This window comes from Pipistrellus kuhlii, unplaced genomic scaffold, assembly GCF_014108245.1.
Source record: "Pipistrellus kuhlii isolate mPipKuh1 unplaced genomic scaffold, mPipKuh1.p scaffold_m20_p_2, whole genome shotgun sequence".
Lineage (NCBI taxonomy): Eukaryota > Metazoa > Chordata > Mammalia > Chiroptera > Vespertilionidae > Pipistrellus > Pipistrellus kuhlii.
In genome coordinates, this window is record NW_023425515.1 from 70,444,771 (window position 1) to 70,469,031 (window position 24,261).

Sequence of the window (24,261 nt, forward strand, 5' to 3'; positions counted from 1 at the left end):
TCTTAAATCTACTGCAATGAACAAGTTTGAATGTTGAATTATATCAAAGATTACTTGGTAAGTTTAACCTGACTAGATAAATACTACTCTTAGCTGGCCAGGTTAAACACCTACTGCGGAGGTATACGTTTAGAATATTCCAGTTAGAAGGGGAATGCTGGGCTTATACTCACTAGGCCAGTTTTCAAATGCTTTTCTCTGTTATTATACATTGTTACTGTGACTCTAAACATTCTAGCACATATAGGGTCTTGACTCTATTCTTGACTCACTGAAGAGTCCCAACCTTGTACAGTCTGGAAAAACAAACAAACAAACAAACAAACAACAACACTGCACTAGGCATCCATAGGTCATAATGTTCAACTCTACAATCAAAGAAAGATCTTGACTTCACTTTTACCCCCAAATTAGAAAATGTGCTCTCAGGTTATTTTTACAATTCTTAAAAGTAAAGCCTATTCTATACCAAAATACTTAAAATTTGACAAAATATTATAAAGTAAAACCAAAACCTGGAAATATTCTTTATCAACAAATCACCAATATACTGGGAGGGACAAAAGTAGGTTTACAGTTGTAAGAGAAACATAGTTTATTCTTGTATTATTATTTTTGCCTCACCCTATCCTATACTTAGAGCAATGGTTCTTACCTGGAGTGGAGAGAGGCTGCCACAGGAGTGATTGTACCTCTCACTTGGCAATGTCTGAAGACATTTCTGGTTGTCACAACCAGAGGGTGGGGTGCTAGTATGTAGAGGCCAGGGATGCTGCTAAAACATCTTAAAATGCACAGGACACAGGGCAGCCCTGACTTAGAGCAAAGATTAGAAGATCTGGGTTAGTTCTTGGCTGGGTTTCATTTGACCCAAGGGTTTTGCTGTTCTATTTGCTATGTGTACAACCCAGGAATAGTTTCCCCTCAGAGGTCAGCAGTTATACTAAAGAGTTTTATGTTTCCACTTCCCAATTTTTCAAATAAATAACTGGAATGCTTTGTTTTTCTTTAAGATAAAGGAAAAAAAATTATTATTAGTTTACAACCCTCAAATGATTTCTTCTGTTGCTAATAAGGTCATGAGTAATAAATAGTCACTAAATTTTCTGCTTAGCTTTGTACAGTGGGAAGAGTAATGATCTATGGCCATGCTGTATTATCTACTCTTAGTCATTTCACAAGGCAGAAATGACAAAAAGAGCATCACTACTCCTGGAAGCATAGCTTCCCAAATGGATATCATAGGAGCAATCTATACACTCTCATCAATAATTCCAATACCACCAACTCCTTCTCCAACTCCATCACCACCACCACCAACACCTCCTGTCAACTTCTCCTCCTCTAGAAAACTGTAACTGACCATAAAGGTAGAAGCTTGATAATGTTATTTCTGAATTTTATTTTAGTGGAGAAAAAAACCACTGGAATTTGATCTTACTGCTCCTTTGCTTGGCTGCAAATTTAACCAGGGGATTACTCACAGCACATGTGTTCACTTCCTCTGAAGAGTGTAAGGTCAGATGTGTTAAGACAGATACAAATTTTGATATTGTTCCAGAAAAATAACTGATTTTTTTTTTTTTTTTACTTCTGATCCCCAGAGAAACCAAAAAGAACATTAAACACATTTAAATGACAATGAATTAATACAACAAAGAACACATGGCTTATTTTACGCTGCTTTAAACTTTGAATCAACTGAGGTTTTTTGATAAACATGTGTTCGTGATGCTGATTTCATGTGACCCTCCAACCACCCCCATATATTAGTCACATAACTACTAATAAATAATATAAATTCTTATTTGTTGAATTATGTTAATATGAACATGGTGTACCTTCTAAAAATACTTTAACAATAGCAAATACAAATGCAGAAAGCTTGCACAAATGTCAAAACTGTAGAGCAATGTAACTTTCATTAGAGTCACTGTAAACTATGGAAGATTTATACTTTTCCAGTGGGCGTTCAAGAATTTCTTTACCACTGTGAACTAGTACATCTGATTTCACTTCCTCTAAGTAAGCGTCACTTCTGTTACATTGAAAAAGAGACAATTAGAGAATAGAAAGGTTTTCAAAAGAATACCTTCCAAGTCTTAACTAATATATTCTTTTTTTATTTGACTAAAAATGAAGACTTTTAATGCATTACTTAGCACCATGAAATTTTAGGCCAGAAATATATCAGTCTATTACTGTAAGACTTTTAAAGTTGCATGACTACAAATCTAAATTATCTAATAGATAATTCAAGGTATCACTTTAATTTCACTCAATATTTTTTAATATTGCCTAGGATAGATATGCATTGAGAGCCTACAGAGAGTCACTGTGGACATTTTTAGAAGAAGAAATGGCTCCCAGCTTCATTATTTTTTAAGCCCAACTTCATCTCTACATTACAGATAATTTATAAAATTGAGTAACATAAAGGAATGTGACATGTATAAATCCTCTTCAACCTCCAAATCATAAACTACTGAGAACGAATGTGAAGCAAATGGTCTCTGGAATCATACAATGAACTTATATGCCCTATTTACCACTCACTGTGACCCTAAGAAGGTAATTTATTGTTGCTAAACCTCAGTTTTAAAAAATAGGGATACTAACAACTCAAACCACATGGGGTAAGACTTAAATAGGAGAGTGTATGAAAAGACCTGGTATCAAGAGGCTAACCCATAATAAGTGCTCAATAAATATCTGAGAGTACTAGTATCATCCCAAAAGACCTGAAAGGCTTTGTCCATCATATGTAGAGCCAGCAGGCTTGGCCATAATCTAACTAAAATAAAAGAAAAATGGGCAATTAGTAATTTTAGAAAATTTATAGCAGCTTTAAAGCTTCAAGCGTGTCTTATGCAAAGATATCCATTAAAAAGTAATTCTCATTAACACTGTCCCCTATGACATCTACTTCACTTCAGTTACTCACTTGCAGGACTGCAACCTGGTCTTTGCTTTTGCCCTTATCAAACTCTGCGTTCACCTCTGAAATCTCAAAAACTTTACAGAGAGGAAAGGAGAGAGATAGAGAGCCAGAAACATCGATGAGAGAGAAATATCTACCTACTGGGGATGTGCCCGCAACCAACGTACATGTCCCTGACCGGAATCGAAGCTGGGACCTTTCAGTCCACAGACCGACGCTCTACCACTGAGCCAAACCGGTTTCTGAAATCTCAATAACTTTAATGGCCTACTCTACTGGTCAGTCTCCTGACCTTTCAGCTCTCTTACACCAACTGTGTGCTTTCTGAACTTGGCATCTCTCTGTTCTCCCCATCTATTAATTGTGTCCTGGCCTCATTTCTTTTCCTAGCCAGCCTGGACCTCATGTCCACTGGATTTAACTACACTCTTCTGGTACGTTCATTTCCTAGCTACCAGGTTCTTCTTGAGTAACACCCCCCACCCCTGCCCCAACCCTGCCCCCGACCCTGAATCAAATGATTCGCTTTGTCAAGGAACTGAGCACCACTGGAATTAAAGGAAACACAAAATCCAAAAGATACGTGCCATTGGAGTAATCTAATATGGGTACCTAAAACTACTCAGTAGTCTCTTATTCAGTGGTTCTCAAATGTAGTCTTCATTAGAAACACCTAAGGTTCTAAAGCCTTCATCCCCATAAATTCTAATAAATCTCAAAAAATTACTTGGAACTTGCCCTAGCCCATTGGGCTTAGTGGACAGAACATTGGCCTGTGGACTGAAGGGTTCCTGGTTCGATTTCAGTCAAGGGCATATGCCTGTGTTGCAGGCTTGATCTCCAGGAGGGAGCGTACAGGAGGCAGCCAATCAATGATTCTCTCTCATTATTGATGTTTCCATCTCTCTCTCTCCATCTCCCTTTCTCTCTGAAGTCAATAAAAAAATATTTTTAAAAAATTACCTGGAACTTGGAAACAGGGAAAACACACACACACACACACACACACACACACACACACACACACAAACAAAAGGAAAGCAGCACTTCCTTTAAATGTCATAGAGGCCAAAAACCAAGAATTCTAGGGCAAAATATTTACTTGGACTTACTATTTATCATTGATTAAAGGTCCCAGTCTTGGTTACATGTTAACTGGTAAATTGTTGCTTGCTAGAGATGCATATGAATTTCTGTGCAGGTGAAATGGTAATCCCAAAGGTGACCATTTATAGTCCTAGTGACCATTAACCAAATTTAGCCATCTGGCCTAGTAATCATATCCTAAAATTGCCTATAAACACCTAACTTCTCAAATATACTTTGGATGGGTTATGATATCTTATTGGTTCCCTCATTACTGAATGAGTTAAATAAAATCTTGGATATGTGTTCATTTTATATTATATAACAATTATTATTTGGCTTTTTTTCTTTTAACAAATTTTACATTGTAAGATACTTCTCCAGTGCAGTCTAGGATCTGTACTCTAACAAATCTTAAAATACTAACAGCAATAATAACAAAAACCGTACCAAGAAAAAACTTTCCACCTAGTGTCCCTTGACATTTACCATCTTCTTTTTCACTTTTCCTTTCTTTTACAGGGATTTCTTTAGTTATTTATTCTTCATATCTTACTTCTTTGCCTCCCACTCTAGCTTTAATGAAGTGTAATTGAGCTTCCAGACAGCTGTAGGTTGGATTGTGCCTCCCAAAATGATATATTCAAGTCCTAATTTCTGATACCTGTGAATGCAACCTTATTTGGAAAGAAGGTCTTTGCAAATGTGCTCAGGTTAAGATACAGCCATACTGAACCAAGATAGACTCTAATCGAATGACTTTTAAGAGAAGGAAAATTTGGACACAGATACAGACAAGAGTACCATCCAGCTACAGAGGCAGAGAATGGAGTGATGCAAAAGAACGCCAAAGACTGCTACCATCAGAAGCTAGGGAAAATAAAAAATCCTTACCCTAGATTCTTTGGAGCAAGCATGGCCCAGTCGATACCCTATTTTATTTTTTATTATTTTTTTTTTTTTTACAATTCTAGCCTCTAGAATTATGAGACAATACATTTGTTGTTTTAAGCCATGTAAATCTGTGGTAATTTATGGCAGCCCTAGGAAATGCAGGCCTACCTCTCTAATGAAACCATTCACTAAAGCAGTTTCTGAGCTGTCAAAACTCAATGGATACCTTTCTATACTTATCATTTGAGATCTTTCTACAGCAACTGGCATTGCTGGCCCTTCTGCCCTCCCATATTTCTTCCTTCCTTCATACCTTCCCTCCCTCAATCAAAATATTTTATTGATTTTTTTACAGAGAGGAAGGGAGAGGGATAGAGAGTTAGAAACATCAATGAGAGAGAAACATCCATCCTAATGGGGATATGCCCTTAACCTGAATCGAACCTGAGACCCTTCATGCTCTACCCACTGAGCCAAACAGGTTATCTATTCCTCTCCCTTTCTCTCTGTAAAAAAGTCAATATATATATTTTTAAAAACACACACACACACACAAAAAAAATTCTCCTTCCCTCTCTTAGCGCTTCCAACTCTGCCCTTGCAAATTCTCTGGCATCCTAGCTGACCCTGGCTTCTTACTGCTGCTGCTGCTCTTCAAAGCTCTTTCCCCACTCTTTGTATTCTACCGGAGCAACCTCACCTACTCCTGGGATTTGTTACCACTGACATGGAGGAAGCTCCAAAGCCTCCAACCACTGTTCTCTTAATCCTCAACTTGTCACCTACTTAAACATTAAGCATCTTTGCTAAGAAGTTCCACTGCATTCAAACTCATCCTGTCCCAAGTATTCAAGGAACATCTTCCACATGCCAGGCTCTGTAGTAGGTGCTATGAATAACAACAAAAATGAGAGGCAAAGCCTCTGTGCTTACTGCTTACAATATATTGTAGTAAGACAGACATAGCAAACAATTTTCACGGACGATGAGTACGAGACAGTAATGAGAACTTTATGTATGTGTGTCTGTGCAGGATAAATAGCAGTTAACTAGGTAGAAAACATGGTGGGTGAAGGAGGTGGATAGCAGGGAGAACAGGATTGCAAAAATGAAAAATTTGCCGAAACAGGTTTGGCTCAGAGGCTAGAGCATCGGACTGCGGACTGGAAGGTCCCGGGTTTGATTCCGGTCAAGGGCATGTACCTTGGTTGCGGGCCCATCCCCAGTAGGGGGTGTGCAAGAGACAGCTGATCGATGATTCTCTCTCATTGATGTTTCTAACTCTCTATCCCTCTCTCTTCCTCTCTGTGGAAAAATCAATAAAATATATTTTTTTTTAAATGAAATTTTTTTTAAAAAAGAGCATCTTAACCTTTGCTCTCTCAACTTTAGCTGGTCATTATGTTTTATACCTTCTCTCCTCAATATATCTAAATTCAGTCCCCCTGAACAAGTGTAGTCCCTTGTTTCCATACTTCCTAATCTTTTCTTCCTCTAACCCATTGTCACATTCCTGCCAGTGTTTCTGAAACACCAACTGGGTAATGTAGGCCCCTTATTTAAAAACCCTTCCACTATTTTCCACTGAGGATACAATAAAAGTCAGATTCTCCAGCAAAGATACAAGGTCTGTTATAATCTTTCTCCTATTCCCCTTCCAGTTTCATTTCCTGACTTTCCCCACAACCTCTTTGCTCCAGCTGCAGAACTATGGGTGACTGCTTGCTCCAAGTTCTCTCCTCTGAGCCACTGCACATGCTATTCCACTCTGCCAAGAACAACACCCACCTAGCAAGTTCAATGTTACCTCTTTTGTAATACATGCAGACAGTCTGGGCCTTTCTATTTCTATTACCAGAATCTCTTTACTATACTTAATGCGCTTAATTACATATGCATTTAAAAATATGTTTTATTATTGATTTCAGAAAAGAAGGGAGAAGGAGAGATGGAAACATTAATGATGACAGAAAGCCATTGATCAGCTGCCTCCTGAGCCCACAACCTGGACATGTGCCCTGAGTGAGAATCAAACCAACCTCCTGGTTCATAGATCAATGTTCAACCACTTAGCCTGCCAACCAGGAACAAATCCATTTTTATGCCAGTTTACCATACCAACCTGTAAAACTCTGTTAGGCAGGCATACATACAGAAATAGGACATATTAGAAATAGGACAAATTCACACATGCTGTTGAATTTAGAAAAATAATAAACCCAACCAAGCCAGTGGTAGGCACTTGATAGCAAGTAATTTAGTACAAAGTACACAGGCTCTGGAGTCAGACAGACTTGGATTTAAATTCTAGCCATGCCAACTTTTGAGATTCTGGCACTTAGCCTCTAAAAGCCTCCATATCTTCATCTGTACATGGGGATACCACCTCCCATCTCCCAAGGTACCTCTTAGGATTTAATAACAACTTCTGTAAAATATAGTGGCCAATGTGAGGTCAACTCACCCTTCCCTCCAATTTCCAGACCTTGTATATTAGGGGAAATTCCAAAATCTCTCCAACATTGAAGCTATCAGCCTGGAAGATTGCCAAAGCCATGATTCCGTGCATTCAAAGAAAGCCAGACTGAACCAAGAGACAAAAATGAAGCTGAATCCTTGGTGCCTGAGGCCCAGCTGCATTCCTGCTTTCCCCTGGCTTAGCATGGTTCAGCTCTTCCCAAGACTCCACAATGTGATCTTAGAATCCTCCAAATACTTTTCCCTTCCACAGTAAGCAGATTTAGGCTTCTGTTCCCTACGACCTCGAGAGTCCTAACTAAAACACATTTTTTCCACCTATGCAACAGAATGTCTCTCCCAGGCCCATAAGGATCCAATGAACAACTAGAAACAAGGGTATGCTATAAACAAAGAGATAAAGCCATGAACCTGACAACATATCAACAGAAGTTGGAGAAAGAAAGTGGATATAAAAAGGAAGGTCAAAGGCAGCATTAAGGTCTGAGTGGGTTATAGAGGCCAGATAAAAAATATAACAACCACACCTTGCTGTCATATTTCTCTACTGCACAGTCTGACCCCTTTCACTGAACTAGAAGGGGAACTCCCCTAAACAATAATTGGGATGGGGAATAATAGAAAGATGGAATAGATCTGGGTCTCATTAGAAAGCAAACATTTGATGATGGATATTTTTAACTAGAGTAGGAAAAAGAGAAACAAAATTCATTCATACATCGATTCACTCACTGAACAAATATTTACCAGCTACCCAAAGAGATTTGATCCCAGCCCTCAGACATTCTAGAGAGATGTATTACATACTTAACACTGAGAGTAAGTACTGTAAATCCCAAAGTTGACATGTCTAGTATTTAAATCCAGGTGTGTCTGACTCCAAAGTCGCCATACTTTCAAAGTCCACCATGCTAAACATAGTAAAGACAGACAAAGCTCTCAGGATTTGGAGAGAAAGAAAAAAACAAAACTGACAGTTTAAGTGACAGTTACAGTACAGCAAAAGCTAGCCTGCGAGGGTTAAAAGGGAAGTCATCAATAAATACCTGCTGTGTGCCGGACACTAACAAATGTACAGCACTGGTGTAGCCTACTTTTTAGAAAGCTTGTCACTGAAAAAAAAGCTGAGATATAAGGTACCTGGAAAGCAAACAGCTCAAAAGAAAGATGTACAAAAGCAGGTGGTGTTTTGAGCATGTTCCAAGCATAGAATAAGAAGCACCACAGAAATTTAAATTATACTAAAACACAACACACATTCCCTGATGAAGCAGTGCTATGGAAAAAGTGGCATACAGTTTCAGGAAGGAGAGGTGAGGCAGGAGACAACGATCTACTGTGCAAGGATGAGGCCAAGGGCAAGAGGAGTTTAGCTCTACAAGTGGGACAGTCATATGCTGCTGTTGAGCAGTAATTCCCATTTGAGATCTGATTACTAGTCCTCATCTGTGGCCTATCTAATCACAACGGACTCTTGGCTTTCTCCAGTAATCTTGAGATACCTAGGTCTGAGAAAGCAGACATTGGGGATTGGCATGTGCTTAGGGCAGCAGATTAATTCTAGAAATGGGCCTTTAATATACATTTCTTGAATGACAGACATCACACTAATCATTAAAAATAAGAAAATGAATAAAACTCTGTACCAGGAACAAATATTTAAAATAGTGTCAATGAATGAACAAAAATAACTGGAAAGTACTATCGTGAAATGCATGTTTGGTGATGGTTAGAAAACTCGTTACAGAAGGAATGAGACCAAAGAAGGATCTCTGAAGGATGATTAAGAGTTTATCAACTAGACAAGGAAAGCAAAGGCATTCCAAGTAGAAAGAATGGCATATATAAATAGATCAGAAGGGGGAACAAAGCAAAATAAAAGTATAAAATTATATATAAGGAGAATAAAAAGTAGTTCAGTCTTACACCTGAACTATAAAGCATGAAGGTTGCTGGCATGAGATTAATAAATTAAAGAGAAACAGAGGGACCAGACTGAAAAACTTATACAGATGTAGGCAAAAGTAGGTTTACAGGTGTGAGCATGTGTAAGTTTATTATTTAATATTTTCCATACAAACAACTGTAGACCTACTTTTGCCTACCCCATATTTGTAATATGCAGAGGTTTAGATTTATCTTTTTTTAAAATATATATTTTATTGATTTTGTACAGAGAGGAAGGGAGATAAGAGAGTTAGAAGCATCGATGAGAGAGAGTCATCGATCAGCTGCCTCTTGCACACCCCCTACTGGGGATGTGCCCGCAACCAAGGTACATGCCCTTGACCGGAATCGAACCTGGGACCTTTCAGTCCCCAAGCCGACTCTCTATCCATTGAGCCAAACCGGTTTCAGCTAGATTTATCTTATAGGTGACAAAAGAGCTGCTAGCCACACTATGGTTGTATTAACTTGGCTCCATGTGGGCAGGCAGTACCACAGTGGGCAGGCAGTACCATAGCCCACAAACATGGGCAGGGGTACAGAACATGGGGCTCAAGAAAAAAGTAGCAGTCCAAGACCAGAGGCCTGCTTCCAGACCTTCTGCTGTTCTGATGATGTGATCTTTACTCTTCAAATGTCTGCCATCACTGTGGACTAGGAATTGAGCAATTCTTTAAACCTCAGCCACTTAAAACTACTTTATTAGCAAAGCTTCCCCTACTTTCCTAGGTGGTGTGAGAGCTCTCCTTCCCTCATAAACCCACAGCATTTCTATATATATTCCAACCTGGAGATTATTTCCCAAACTACAGGTTCTCTGAAAACAATGACAATGTTTATTACTCTTCTCTGAATGTCCCTGGACTGGACTGGCATATGTGAACACTCTCCTGGGAGCTCGTAATTGAAATTCCTTCATGCTGACAGTTCTTAATGAGAGAATGATAAAGAGCACCAGCATCTTCTCTTCGATTCTAAGCAATTCAGTTTTGACTGCAAACTTGCCTGCACCCTACTCAGAAAAAGCTATGCAGGAAACTATGGGCCCACTCCCTTAGAAAGCAGTGGAGGGAGCTTGCACCTTGGGGTCTTCCCCAGAGTTCAAGTAGCTAATTAACATTTTTCTCCAACTACACAGCCTTCAGACTGAGCTGAAGTTTTAGCAGCCTTTTAATACCACCCATTATACCACCTGCTTCACAGACACCAGCATTAATTAAATACTACTTTATTTTGAATAACTACAGGCATTTTCTGTCCTCATGGATTATATTGCTTTAATCCACATAATCTAGAATATTAGCATGATGTATGTTTCTAAACTAATTTTTGAACTGACATACAGCAGGTCATTAAATAACATTTTTTCTTTCAACATCGTTTTTAAATTGATGATATGCCAAAGCTTAACACTATATCAATTTAGCCTGTGGTAAAATTGGCTTTGTTAATACATCATTTCACTTAAAGTTGCAGAATCTATCAACATCATTAAGGACTTACTGTACTTTCTCAAAGAGGCTATCCTGAGTGAAGAATTTAATCAAGTGGGATAAAGAAAATCATGTAATAGCAGTTCTGAACAATATAGTAATCTATCTATATATATATAAATATATATATATATATATATATATATATATATATATATATATGGCTAATATGCGAAGCATCCCCTCGGGAGTTCCAGCCAGAGACCGAGAGTTTGATCGCTCACTATGATGTGCGCTGACCACCAGGAGATGGTACAGAACGAAGGCAGGCCCACAGAAGGAAGGCCTCAATCGGCCCTGGCCTAGCCGGCCAGGCCTAGGGACCCTGCTTGTGCATGAATTTTGTGCACCAGGCCTCTAGTTACTTCATAAATAATAAATGTCTTATAAGGAATTTTTACATTTTTAAGTTTTCGTCTTGTATTTTGTAAGTACGCTTACATATTAGCTTATGAATTAATTTTGTTTGTTTTTACTGATTTTAGAGAGTGAGGAAGAGAGACAGAGAGATGGAAACATCTATGAGAGGGAGACAACATCAATCAGCTGCCTCCTGCAGGCCCCCTACTGGGGGTCAAGCACCCAAGCAACCCTGACAGGAATCTAGTGACCTCTTGTTCATGGGTCAATGCAGAACCACTTAGCCACACCAGCTGGGCATAAATTAACTTTCATATGCTATGTCTACAGAACATAACACACAGGTATTAAAATTACATCCATGTAAGATTTTGAAGGTACGTGAATATGGATTAGAAAGGAACATAAAAAGTATTGGTCAATAAATTAGGGAGTAGAATATGGATAATTATTTTTTTTTCTGGTTTTGAGTAATAATCATTGTTACCTCCATACTATTTTAAAAACAAAGTATTAAGGCCATAATGTTGTCCTAAAATAAAGTGAATTTTTAAAAAACTACCAAAGTGTCCACTCCACTTCATACTTCAACAATCACATTTAACAAGTATCATTATCTCTATAGAGCTCTTCCTAATCCTCCTAATTTTTCATCATTCCACACCCTTCTAACTAATCAAGAAGTGGAAATAGAAACTAATAGAAACTACCTATTTGCATGTATTCAGTTAATGCCCAATACTATCACCTGAGTTTTCATACCCCAGGTACACTTTATTAAATATATTCCTTAAATTTAAAATCTACCTCTATGTAAATCTAGCTTTTCCTCGTCATACTGAAATACCATTATTCTTTCTGGAAATTAATTTGTCATTTTAACTCTAGTACTGGTACTTTCATTTACACAAACTTCACTATTTTAAGATTTTTTATATTGATTTTCTATAGCCTGCAATTTTAAAATTAATTTTTCACTTATAAGTTTAAAAAATGATTTTAACCTGATCATTAACATATGTGGAATATGTGCTATATTTCTAATATCCACTGTGCAAAATTAATAATATAGCAGAAAAAAAGATGCTTTGATTTTTGCCTCTGAACAAAACTACATAAAGAATCAATGTTTTATCACACCGAGAGACAGAATGGGAAATTCTAAATTAACTTAAAATGTTAATACCAAAAGTAATTGCAAATGTTCTTTGCAAACGGAGACGTGCTTTTCAATTTAAACAATTTACAAATATTGTTCAAAAATATTTCCCTGCATCATAATGCCCCACACACACATTAGTTCCAAATACTATTGTGGAACTGAAATCTTTTTATGAAAGAGCCTGATTTGTTTTTTAGGTTTATTAAATTAGCAAGCAAAAATCTGTATCTTTATAAACACTGCACATTAATATTAATAAGCAGGTCAGTCCCTAATGGATTTTAAAATTCTCTCCACATTCAAATAATATCCTGACCCCAAAGGTAGGTAAGCCTTCCCATGATACAAATGAGGAAGCTGAGCTCCTGAGATGACACAAAGTCTTACAATCATAATGTAAATCAGAGACATAAATCATTCATAGGAGACCCTCGCTTTTCTATTAACATTAAGAAAATGTATTACAGTAGCCAATATGCAATCAGCATCAGTTTCACCAATTTAAGTGTTTTTACAAAGATGTATATTCTACAGGGAAATAAAACAATTTCAGTAAAAAAAAGTTTGAAAAGGAACATAATATGAAATTTACAGATAAAAAATACACAACTGTAACCCATATCTACTAGTAAAACGCCATGATAGTAAAACAGATGTGAATAAATAAGTTAATGACATGAGATTGGCCAAAATACATCTCTGCTGTTTTGAAGGCTGATCAGTTTTACTGAGCCAAATAAAAAGAAGTATCATTCTGTCAGCAGAAAACCTGAGGGATAGCTATGTATGGCATTAATTGAAATGAAGGTGATCCCTATTTCAAAATGATGTCTGAAAGATAAAACAAACCAAAAAATCCCTGAAGCAATTCTACCTCCACATTTATAGGTGCTAAGGCAAAAGCGGGCTTACAATTGTGAGTACACCAAACCGGCTTTATTCTTGTATTATAATTTATTAATTATTGTATTATTTTCCATACGAACAACTGTAAACCTTTTGCCCCACTCTACATATAACATGCATTCTACTTCGGCTGGTTGAGAAAAAAAAAATCTAACAAAAACATTGTACATAGCATATTTTTAATTCTGATTACATGCAAACTGCAGGCAATCTGAAGTCTCATAAAGAAGAAATTATCCACAACTGTGTTAGCAAAAGAAAACTGTTACCATTTTATTTCCTTCCAGTATTTTCCTAATACTTTGTAAACACTTCCATTGTTAAAAATTCTGTAAGCGTTTTAAAGCACTGCTTCTCATTCTGAAATTGCCTTCTTTTCAGGTTATGCAGGGAACACCAGTGGACCCCCTAAAAGCACATCTGTTAGACTACACAGACAGGTTTAAAAACAATTCCACCACAGACCGTATCAAGGGCCTTTAGATAAGAAAATACAATTTTTAAAAATCAGGGAGTTGAAATCCCACACAATTCCTGAGTCTTCAGGTGATATATACCTAACTGGTCCTTATTTTATCAGATAATTTACCAATGATAATCATTTAGAGTTAAGTTATGCTTTCCCCTTTGCAAAACTGTGTACTATCATTCCATTTTCATTAAATTATGAAACAAGTATGAAGGGATTACAAAGTACAAATTGGCAGTTATAAAATAGTCATGAATGCAGAGCACAGAACAGAGTAAAAAATATTGTAATAACTATATATGGTGGCAGATAGGGTACTGGAAATATGGGGAGATGGGAGGGCAGAAAAATTACTTTGTAAAGGACAAAAGTGTCTAATACTACCCTGTACACCTGAAGCTAACACAAAATAATATTGAATGTCAACTGTAATTGAAAAATAAAATTTTTAAGGAAAAAAAAGGTATGTATCCTCAATTTTGAAGAACTAGAAAGTAGATCTTTTAAATTATCAACAGCATTTCTATTTGAGTTTAATCTGCATTGGTGTTTATAGAAGACTAGAGGCCTGGGGCACATTTGTGCACTGGAGGGGTCCTCGGCACAGCCTGTGACCTCTCTCAGTCCAGTCTGGGACCCCTCAGGGAATGTCTGCCTGCTGGCTTAGCCCCAATCCCAGGCCTAAGCCGGCAGTCAGACATCCCTCTTGCAATCCAGGTCTCTTGCAGTCCGAGACCCCTTGCTCCTTACCACCTGCCTGCACCAGAGACAGAAGAGGCTCCCACCACAGCCACTGTGCTTGCCAGCTGTGAGCCCAGCTTCTGGCTGAGCGGTGCTCTCCATGGGCCCAAGGGAGTGCACTGACCACCAGGGGGCAGCTCTTGTGCTGAGTGTCTGCACCCTGGTGGTCCTTGAGCGTCACAGTGACAAGTTGTCCCATCGTTCAGTAAATTTGCATATTAGGGTTTTATTATATAGGACTAGAGGCCCAGTGCATGAAATTCGTGCACAGGTAGGATCCCTAGGCCTGGCCAGTGATCAGGGCCAATCAGGTTCCCCGCCTCCTTAGTCCCTCACTCCCTTAGCACCCTCCCGCCTCTGCTGATTGCCCCCATGTTCCACGTCACCCCTGGTGGTCAATGCACATCATAGCAAGCAATTGAATTCCTGGTTTCTCAGTCAAACTCATGAGAAGACAATTTGCATATCAGCCTTTTAGATACAGGATATAGGATAATACTGTGAGCCCAGCCCGTATGGTTCAGTGGTTGCACACAGACCTATGAACCAGGTGATCACAGTTCTGTTCCAGGTTGCAGGCCCATTCCTGGGGTGCAAGCTCAAACCGGCGTGCAGGAGGCAGCCAATCAATGACTCTCATCATTAGTGTTTCTATTTCTCTCTCCCTCTCTGGGGGAAAAAAAAAAATGTTCAAAAAAATATAACACTGTGAAAGACAAACATATATTTGTTAAACTAGTGGTAAGAACTGAAATAAAATATTGTTTAAAATGTAATGTTGCGCATTTAATTAGATCAGGCTTGTGAAATTCTAAAAACCCAAGGCAATCATCTCATTTCTGGGGAGACATGTAATATTCTACATTGTCCAAATATTTTTTAAAAAAAACATGCTATATACACTTTGATTTGGAAATAAGCAAAACAGAGCATTCTGCTTAGGTAGTTATATTCCTTCCTATACCAAGGTACCTTACATTTTTTGGTCTCAGTTTCCCATGTTTGAAATGGGATAACAATACCTATTTCAAACCTTTGTGGTAAGGATTGAGTTAATACATGTAAACTACTTGGAACTGTGCCTGCGACAAAGCAAGCCCCAGTAAGTGCTAGCCATATATAAGCCTGTTTTTTGTTGTGTGCGCTTTTCCCTACTAGGAGGAAACTACAAGCACAGGCTCTAAGACTTCAATGAAAAGAAGAATTTCACACTCTAACTTACTAAGGGCCAATGTTCAAAATTTACTGAAGCCTGAATGCTAAACATCTACATTGCATAGAACTGCCTAAATCTAAGAGGTCAGTTTAGCAAATATGTTCTTTTCCTTACAGTTAAGAGATAGTATATTCCCATGGGCCTGTCAGAGTCTCAGCATCCTCATAATGGCAGGCTTATGGCCAAGATTCCATGCTCTACTGAAAACCCTATGAGAGCAACAGTAAGCTGGACTTAAACGTGGGGATCAATTAAAAAACAAACTTCCCAGAAGTAAGTAACAATCCTTCTCACTGGGAAATGCAATGGAAAATAGGTTCAATAATGATGCCAAACTGAATCAAAAAGTACGGTTCACTGCCCGAAAATAGTACAAAAAGGGTGGAGGGAGAAATCAGCTCTACATTCTCTTTCCTTCATCGTGATTACTCAATAAACAATTTTGCTTGCTTCTTCAATAGGGTTTTCCAAGGATTGTAGATAAAAAAAAAAAAAAAAAGTTTTGTCCCTTTCTGGGCCAGCTTAACGTGGAGCGTCCCATTTAGGAGGTTGCACCGGGTCAGAGAGCCAGCGTCTGACCCAGGCAATCCCTAGTCTAGATCCTAGACCACCATCAGGGATTGTAAAGTGCACTTCCTAAAGCCAAGATCCAAAGATAACCAGAATCAATGCCATTCGCTGATGAACCTGAGAACTTCAGTAGTTATCGCCACTTGCCTTGAACGGGTTTAAGGTGCTATTTTATAACCTCGCCTTCCTACTGTCTACGCATCCATTTAGCTTAACTTTAGGCGTCACGTCTCCAATACATTTTTTTTTTCTCTCTCCCAAAAGATGTTCCCTAGAAAAAGAATCCAATGCCAAAAAAGAGGCCTTGATAGCAGGGTGTCGCTCCCCTCTTTTCAGGAAAATGAATGGCCTGGCCAAAAAAAAGTAAAAGCTTACGCCAAGCTGGGGGGACAACAGGCTGATCCTAGCTTTGCAACTCAACGTGGGAAGCGCCGGGCCCGTACTGCCCGCACCCCGAAGGGCACCCCGCACCTCCCCGGCCTGTGGCAGACCAAGCTCCAGGCCCGCAGCCCCGGCGCCCCGCAGGCTCTCCCCGCGCCGCCGCGCGCTCCCCGGGAACCGCTCACCTTGCTGGGCTCGGGCGTCCTCGAGCAGCAGGAGCAGGACGAGCAGGAGCAGGAGGAGCGGAGGCATAGGGGAGGAGGCGGCGCCGGGCCGGGGAGGGCGCGGGCCGGAGCGGGAGCGGGGGAGCGCGGCCCCTGCGGGGGCGGCGGCCGCGGCCCGGACTCGGGGCCGGTCAGGGCTGCGCTCTGCGCTCACCGCCGCCCGGCTCGCCATCGCGGCGGCCGGCAGTCCGCCTGCATAGTGCGGGCGCCCCGGGAGCCCCGCGCGCCCGGGGGCCGCGGCGCCCGGCGAGGAGGGAGGCGGCGGCAGCGGCTGCGGAGCGAGAACAAGAAGCCGCGCGCGCCTGGCGCCTCGCTCCGCGCCGGGACCCCCTCCGCCCCTCACTCACTCCGCTTTCGCTTCCTCGAAGGTCCTTTCCCTCCGTGCCCCCCGCCCGAGACCCCGGGCCGGGATGCAGGGGAGGGAGAGGAGAGGAGGAAGCGAGTGCTCGAGGCGCGGAGGACAGCAGCGACGGGGCCGGGCGGCGAGCCTCCCGCACCGCGTTCCTCAACCCTGCGCCCTGCTCGCCGCGCTCTCCCGCCGCTCCGGCTGGCTGGCAGGCAGGCAGGCGGGCCACCGAGCCCTCGCGCTCCCTCCGGCGCGCTCTGGACACGCCTCCTAGGTCGCCACGGCCAATCCGCCGTTAGCTCTGGTCCGTCTCCCTCCCGCGCCACCCAATCAACGCGCTCTCCCCTCAGTTGACCAGTCAGCTCCGCTATCCACTCCTCGAGCTCCACCGCCTCGCATCTCTCTCCTCCAATCCCCTGAGGCCTTGGGAAGCGTCCCACCCGCCTCCCCCGATCTGGGCTCCGCCCCCAAGCTCCGGTCCCGGCGGCCCCCGCCAGACCCTGAGATTTGTTATTGTTGGGACCTCAGCCCCAGCAGATCCCTCTGGGGTGGCCGTCTGCTCTGGTCAATGACTTCCGGGACTTCCCCCAGCCCGCTCTCCTGGCTCCTCGGGCTGTGCCTGCTCTTTGCTCCTCCCTCGCCGCACATCAGGCCACTGGAAGGGGTGGGAAACCTGGATTCTGGATGGCTTTAGCTGGGAGCTGAGTCTAAAGATCTATCTTCCCTCCTTCCTTCCTACCTTCCTTCCTTCCTTCTTTCCTCCCTCCCTTTCTCCCTCCCTCCCTCTTTCTGACTTTCCATTTATTTCTTTTATAAAAAACAGAGCGACTTTTTTTTTTTTTTTTTTTTATTAAATAGAAGCTACTGCCAATTGTTGGGACCACTCCCAGGAACAATAATAGATGAATGCACCCTGTTTTCAATGCCTTTTACTATATTATATTAGGGAGAAAACAAAAAACAAACAAAGGATATAGCAAGATTTATGCCGCCCAAGTAATTTAAACCTAGCATGCTGACAATCATTCAGCCCTTCTAGAGTTGAGCACCTGCAAAACCTGTGTTATGCCTTGTAGGAGTTGCAGCCTATGACAGACAAATTCCAGGATCTGGTGTTGGGACAGAGATGGAAATACATCGTGAAAGTCAGAATGAAATAAGTGCTAATTACAGTCACACACAATTTGATGGAGACTGGCAGAATAGAGTCACAAAAAGAACTGGGTTTGGGAAAAGCTGAATCCACCCGACTTTGAAGGGACTGGTTTTTAGAGAGAAGTGCCACCCTGGATGTTTTCCACATGGGCTCTAAGGAGTCTGGTGTCATTAATAAATATAGAAAACTGGAAAAGTGGAGATGGTTGTGTGGAGAAATGAGTTAATTTTGGACATAGTGAATTTGAGATGTCCTGTCCACTGATGCGAAGCTATGCAATCAGGTGGACATGTTGGTCTAAAGCTTAGGAAGAGGAATGAGGGAAACTCATGAATAGATGTAATAATCAAAACTATGGAAGAGACTGATATCCTCAAAATCTGAAAATTGTAAAGGACTTTCGAGGCCATCTTTTTCAACTCACTGCAAGTCCCTCATGTATTAAACCTTACTATCAAATTTATTTAAAAAGTATTTATTGGAGCCCCACCAGAGTGGCTCAGTGCTTGAGTGTCTACCTATGAACCAGGAGGTCACAGTTTGATTCTGGTCAGGGCACATGCCAGGGTTATGGACTCAACTCCCAATGGGGGGTGTGCAGGAGGCAGCTGATTGATCAATGATTCTCTTTAGTCATGTCTGTTTCTCCCTCTCCCTCTCCCTCTCCCTCTCCCTCTCCCTCTCCCTCTCCCTCTCCCTCTCCCTCTCCCTCTCCCTCTCCCTCTCCCTTTCCCTCTCCTTCTCCCTCTCCCTCTCCCTCTCCTTCTCTCTCTGAAATCAAATATATATATGAGCATTTTTTGGATGCCTACTAAATCCTACTATGCTTTAGGCCTAATGTAGGTAGTGGGCATACAAAGTTCAATCAGAGGAGCCTACATTCTGAGAGGGAGGTGACCATTTAAATAAATCCATCCGTAATCAGCTGCATGTTGGAGATAAGGGCTGATGCCACAAAACCACATTGGAAGGATTTTAAGAAGTCCATTATGGTAAGTATAAAATTCCAGCTGTAGCAAATAAGATGGCAAAGTAAGGAGGTGATCTCAGGCCAAAGGCAAAGGAAGCTCGATTACAGGTGAATTTGCTGGAGCTGCGTCTGCTAGGACTTGCAGCAGTCGCCATAGTCAGCTCTGTTCCTTGGCTGGTAAATGAATTAATGCTTCAGATGAAGGCTCTGGGGAAGATTAGAGCTTCAGGAAAGGAACATGTGAGTCGTATTTTATATATATATAAAATACCAGGAAATTAAACTGTGTATCACTTTAATGCATTTGTTAACTCCATGATAAATATAAATACAGGTTCTCAATCTAAATTTCATTTCCACTTTCTGTGTGTTCCTTTTTCCTCATTTTCTTTCTTCATAGATAAAGAGTGAAGGGTTAGAGAAATTGGAATTGATCTGTAAAGAAAAGGAGAAATATGAAAAGAATATTTACATCCCATTATTTCTGCTTCTAAATGAATCTCAGCTCAGCCGCCACTAAGAAAATGAGAATAGAGGAGAAGACCCTGTGGCCTTTGCTTCATACAGAAGCATCTGAGTTTTAATGGTAAGATACGGTAAAATTCATTGGCACTATCGTTGCTGTTAAATGTCGGTTAAACATTAATAAAACAGAAGAGGCTCATTTAAGATGGAATTTATACTGGAAACCTTGGGATGATGGTGTGTAATGAATCATTGGTGGGCTTTATCAGTGAGTGTATATTTTGACAGGATAAAAAAATGAGGGAACAAATGATAATTTACTTTAGTGATCTACTGGGGTGGGAGAAAAAGAAGAATGTGGCATATCTGGGGAAATATTTCCAACTTCAAAGCCCAGGACTCTGAAATCTGGTTCTTGTTCTCCCAGGAGCATTTTCTCTGTCCTGTTGACTGTTTGGACAAATGTTTACAGCCAAGTTTGTTGCTAAATGTCTGAATTCTCCTGGGGAGGCTTTCTTCCTTTCTGTGAACATTTTCTGGATACATCTGCTGTTTATCTTATAAACTTGTTTCAGTTAGTAATTTCAGTCAAATCCAGCCCTCAGGTTTATTACTCATATTTTCTTAACATTTATAAACAATTTCTTTAGGTTCTGTTATAGCAAATTTAAGACGTATGTGTTGGGAACCTAATTTATTTTCGAAGACATTTCATTTCTACTAGTGGATAGTGAAAATTACGTACATTTTCTTGGCGTATTTCAACTACAGGACTGACATTGGTAATTTTCCATTTGCCTTCTACAGCATCTTTCTTTTTCTCTTTCTTCCTCTCCTCCCTCCCCTTGTTTTTCTTTAGGAACATAATAAAATAAAGTTTAAGTAATTCACTTGTCAGAACAAGAAGGCTTCAGCTTGGTATTTTATCTCTGATGGTGGCTGCAAGAGATTTGAGTGAAAGCATAAAAACTGCCCTCCATAACATAAACATCATGCCAAGCCATTAGAAAATTAATTATACATGAGAACTAAAAAATGAATAATAAACATACCAGAGTATCTGAGATAATGTTATTTAGGTGTGCAATGGCTGTGTGCTTCTCCTGCTGTTCTTTCCTGTGGGACCTATGCTGGCAGCACAATCAGGAATTAAATATACAGCGCTGAGATGCTGTTTGGCTTCTGAGAAATTCAGTTGTTGTTTCATGAGATCATGGAAACAGCCCCGGATCAGACTCTTGTATCCAACTCCCACTTGGAAGTGCTGTATAACCAATTGCAAGTCTCGTAGGCCTTGGTTTGTCTACAACTGAAGATGGTTGGATCTTGTTATAGATTTTGAGTTTTGACAATTCTTCCAAATTTTCACCGTCCACTGCTCCCTTTCATCTCACAGTCAAATTATAAGTCCTTGATGCCTAAACTGCAACCTAATGGAGAGAGAAGACAAAAAAGCTGTGACTACAGGTTTCCTCTCTGGGAGAACATTGTGCTGGACAGAAGTGCACCTTGAAGAGTGTGCTTCACATCCCGTACCCCCATAATTGTCTTTATGAATTGGAGTGAGATGAAGAGCCCAGTTCTGTTTTGTGAAAGAAGTAAACAGAGCCTTGGAGTAGGAAGGTAACATTATCAGGAAGGAGATGTGGGAGGTCAGAGAAGATGAGCTGGCCAGCACAGTGGCTGGAACAGTGGAGAGGTGAGGAAGAGTGAAAATTCCCCAGTGACTGAAATGCAAAGACGCTGTCTAGATAAGATAGCTAATAAATAAATTCTGTTTGCTGTATAGGCTATACTGTAACCTTCCTCTGCCTTCCTTCCAAACTCTCCATTAAGTTTACCATGTCACAGGCTTGATCCAGTGAAACTTTGGGGAAGAAGGAACATGCAAGTGGGGAGGGACAATCAGGTGGGTGTCCAGCTTTATTTTTATTGATTTCAGAGAGGAAGAGGGAGAGAGAGAGAGAGAGAGAGAGAGAGAGAGAGAGAGAGAGAGAGAGAGAGAAAGAAACATCAAAACATCAATGATAAGTAAGAATCATTGATCAGCTGCCTCCTGCACACCCCACACTGGGGATGGAGTCTGCAACCAAGGCATGTACCCTGACCAGAATCAAACCATTACCCTCTGGTTCATAGATCCATGCTCAACTGCAGAATCATACCAGCCAAGCAGTATCCACTTTCCTGATTCTACATGGAAAGGGCAGCATCCTGAGGAAGGGATATGAAAACAGACATCAAACACTCTAGAGAGAGTAGGAGACTCCTGACTCCTGAACCAGAGGTTTGAAATATGTAAACTGCCATGCAACTCCCCATCCTCTTGACAAGAAACTAGGTTTTTATCCCGGGGTTTGGAGTCATTTAGGCAACTCCCATCTATTAAGCAAGGACAAGTAAAAAACAGTTCCACTTTTTATTTTCCAAGAACCAAGAGAAAAGAAATAGAAGGTGAGGTTTTTTAAAATGTGCAGATCACATTTTTCAATGATTCCTTTTGAATCATTTAATTAAATGTTAATTTAGAGCCTTTAAATTTAATAAATCAATAAAATGGAAACTAATATTTTAAATAATAGCAAGGCTTTGAAAATTCAGAAATTTTAAAAGAATACCTAAGGTTAAAAAAAACACACACAAAAAAACAAAGAAGAATATCATCTCCTTGATATTACAGTCATAGACTAGCTAATATTAGCCTGCCTTTTAACATAATAAGATGTAAATGAGATGCAGAATATATTATACATTTAGTTAAACAAACTCTTTTATTTTTGACACTCTATTAACCATGGCTTGTGAAACAACAGATTGTGGGCCAAAAGGAAATAATGTGTTGTTCAGATTAATCTGACTTTCCATGAGCTTCTGCATTAATAATCAGGTTTTAATGTCAATATAAATAATACTTTACATTTGACTGACATATGCTATAATTTTGTTCATAGTTAACATACTGCACAAAAGTGAAAATGTGAGAGGTGTTTTTTATTTAAAGGATTTATTGCAGACCAAGATAGCTCCTAGGAAAAAAAATAAAGGAGAATATTATTTTCCTGATCCCACTTTTTCTTTAATCTTAAAAGACATGCCTCGTGCTCCTAGAATTTTGAATAAATAGGACAATTTTGTCATCACATATCTAACATTATTGGTGATCTCTATAAATCAATGCTTAGTTTTCATCTGTAGATCTGAAGATATGTCCATTCATTTTTTGTGATTATATTTAGTTAATTTGATACTTCTAACTTGACTAAAATATAGTGTGAGAGAAGTCCTTGATAAAAGATATAAACTATTGAGTCAAAAAATTCACGAATTTCCTGTTTATTTGAGACTCATTTGGAAGACACCCAGATATTAGCCCCATCTAATGACAAAATTTAATGATTTAAAACAGTAAAAGTGGTTTTATTTCCTCCAAAATCAATTACCAGACATAAAGTAACTCAGGATTCACTTTAGTCTTTCTGTCATTTGCTATTATTCTTTTATTGACAAACCACCAATACAAAGGCAGTATTTCATTATCACAGCATAAATATAGCCATTCGACTCTAGATATTGTTAGTTGAATACACATGCAATTAATTAAATCAACTGCAAAATGATACACACCAAAGAGCCATGCTGAATCAACCCCTAGATTTTAATAATAACTACAACAGTGTGTATAAGAACATTGAAATTCTCTTCAAGTGAACAAACATACAGCCATTCATTCATATTTATGGCAGCCATCCATTTAAAGGAATTAATAGTTATGCATGGGCCAAAACAAAGTTTTTTAGCACCATCTGTACCTTAATTGAAAACAAAATGAAACAAGCCATGTTTGAAGATATGCTAAACTATTATACTCAAACCACATTTGTAATTATATTCTTGCTTCTAAAGGCTATTTCCCAACTTTATATCTGTATATTCTATATGGAGATAATTTAAGTTGTTCTTGACCTACCAATATTTTTTCACAGTCCTGGCATTATTTTCATAATTGTGGGACTCATTCCATTTTATCATGTTAAATGACCCCCATCTTAATTTTCCCAACCCAAATGGTACATGAGGTACCTAACATTTGTAAAAGAATTAGTAGCTGCTAAATAGCTTTCTTTAAAAATTGTCTTCATGGCCTTAATGTAGATAAGAAATGATAAGAAAACCGTATTTAGGAGAAGACAATATGAATTGTTTCTGAAAATACATTGAGACTGTAAAATGTCCTTTGGGAAAAATTTTCAAAGAGGCTCAGAAATCTACATCTTACCCCAAAAATGCTATCCCTCCCCCCACAATCCGGTTTTCAAATTGAATTAAAAACAAACTGCATAAAAATTGTGACACATAATTTTTTGGACTAGGGAATAAAATGAGTTACTCTACTTAGATGGGAAGTACCAACAGAATCTCCAGATGGGGCTTGAGAAGTTCCGAGAGCCCCTTATGG

General features: G+C 39.8%; 1 protein-coding gene and 1 long non-coding RNA gene across 3 annotated transcripts in view; both read right to left on the bottom strand.

Moving 5' to 3' along the window:
• The window catches only part of DCBLD2 (discoidin, CUB and LCCL domain containing 2), an 88,911-nt gene extending 71,395 nt beyond the window's left edge, over window positions 1-17,516 (bottom strand). Inside the window, exon 1 of one of the 2 annotated variants that reach the window (XM_036448387.2) lies at window positions 16,830-17,501. In XM_036448387.2, the coding sequence (XP_036304280.1) occupies window positions 16,830-17,040 (211 nt within the window). In that variant the 5' untranslated portion in view covers window positions 17,041-17,501. Of the gene's footprint in view, window positions 1-16,829 lie in introns of both variants that reach the window. The other variant, XM_036448389.2, reaches the window with a different exon arrangement.
• A 2,087-nt stretch (window positions 17,517-19,603) lies between these two features.
• Window positions 19,604-22,020, bottom strand: LOC123652648. Its single transcript, XR_006742095.1, has 2 exons — window positions 21,931-22,020; window positions 19,604-19,775 (listed from the first exon to the last, which is right to left on the bottom strand). It is a non-coding gene; the product is annotated as an uncharacterized LOC123652648 (long non-coding RNA).
• Window positions 22,021-24,261: the final 2,241 nt, after the last annotated feature.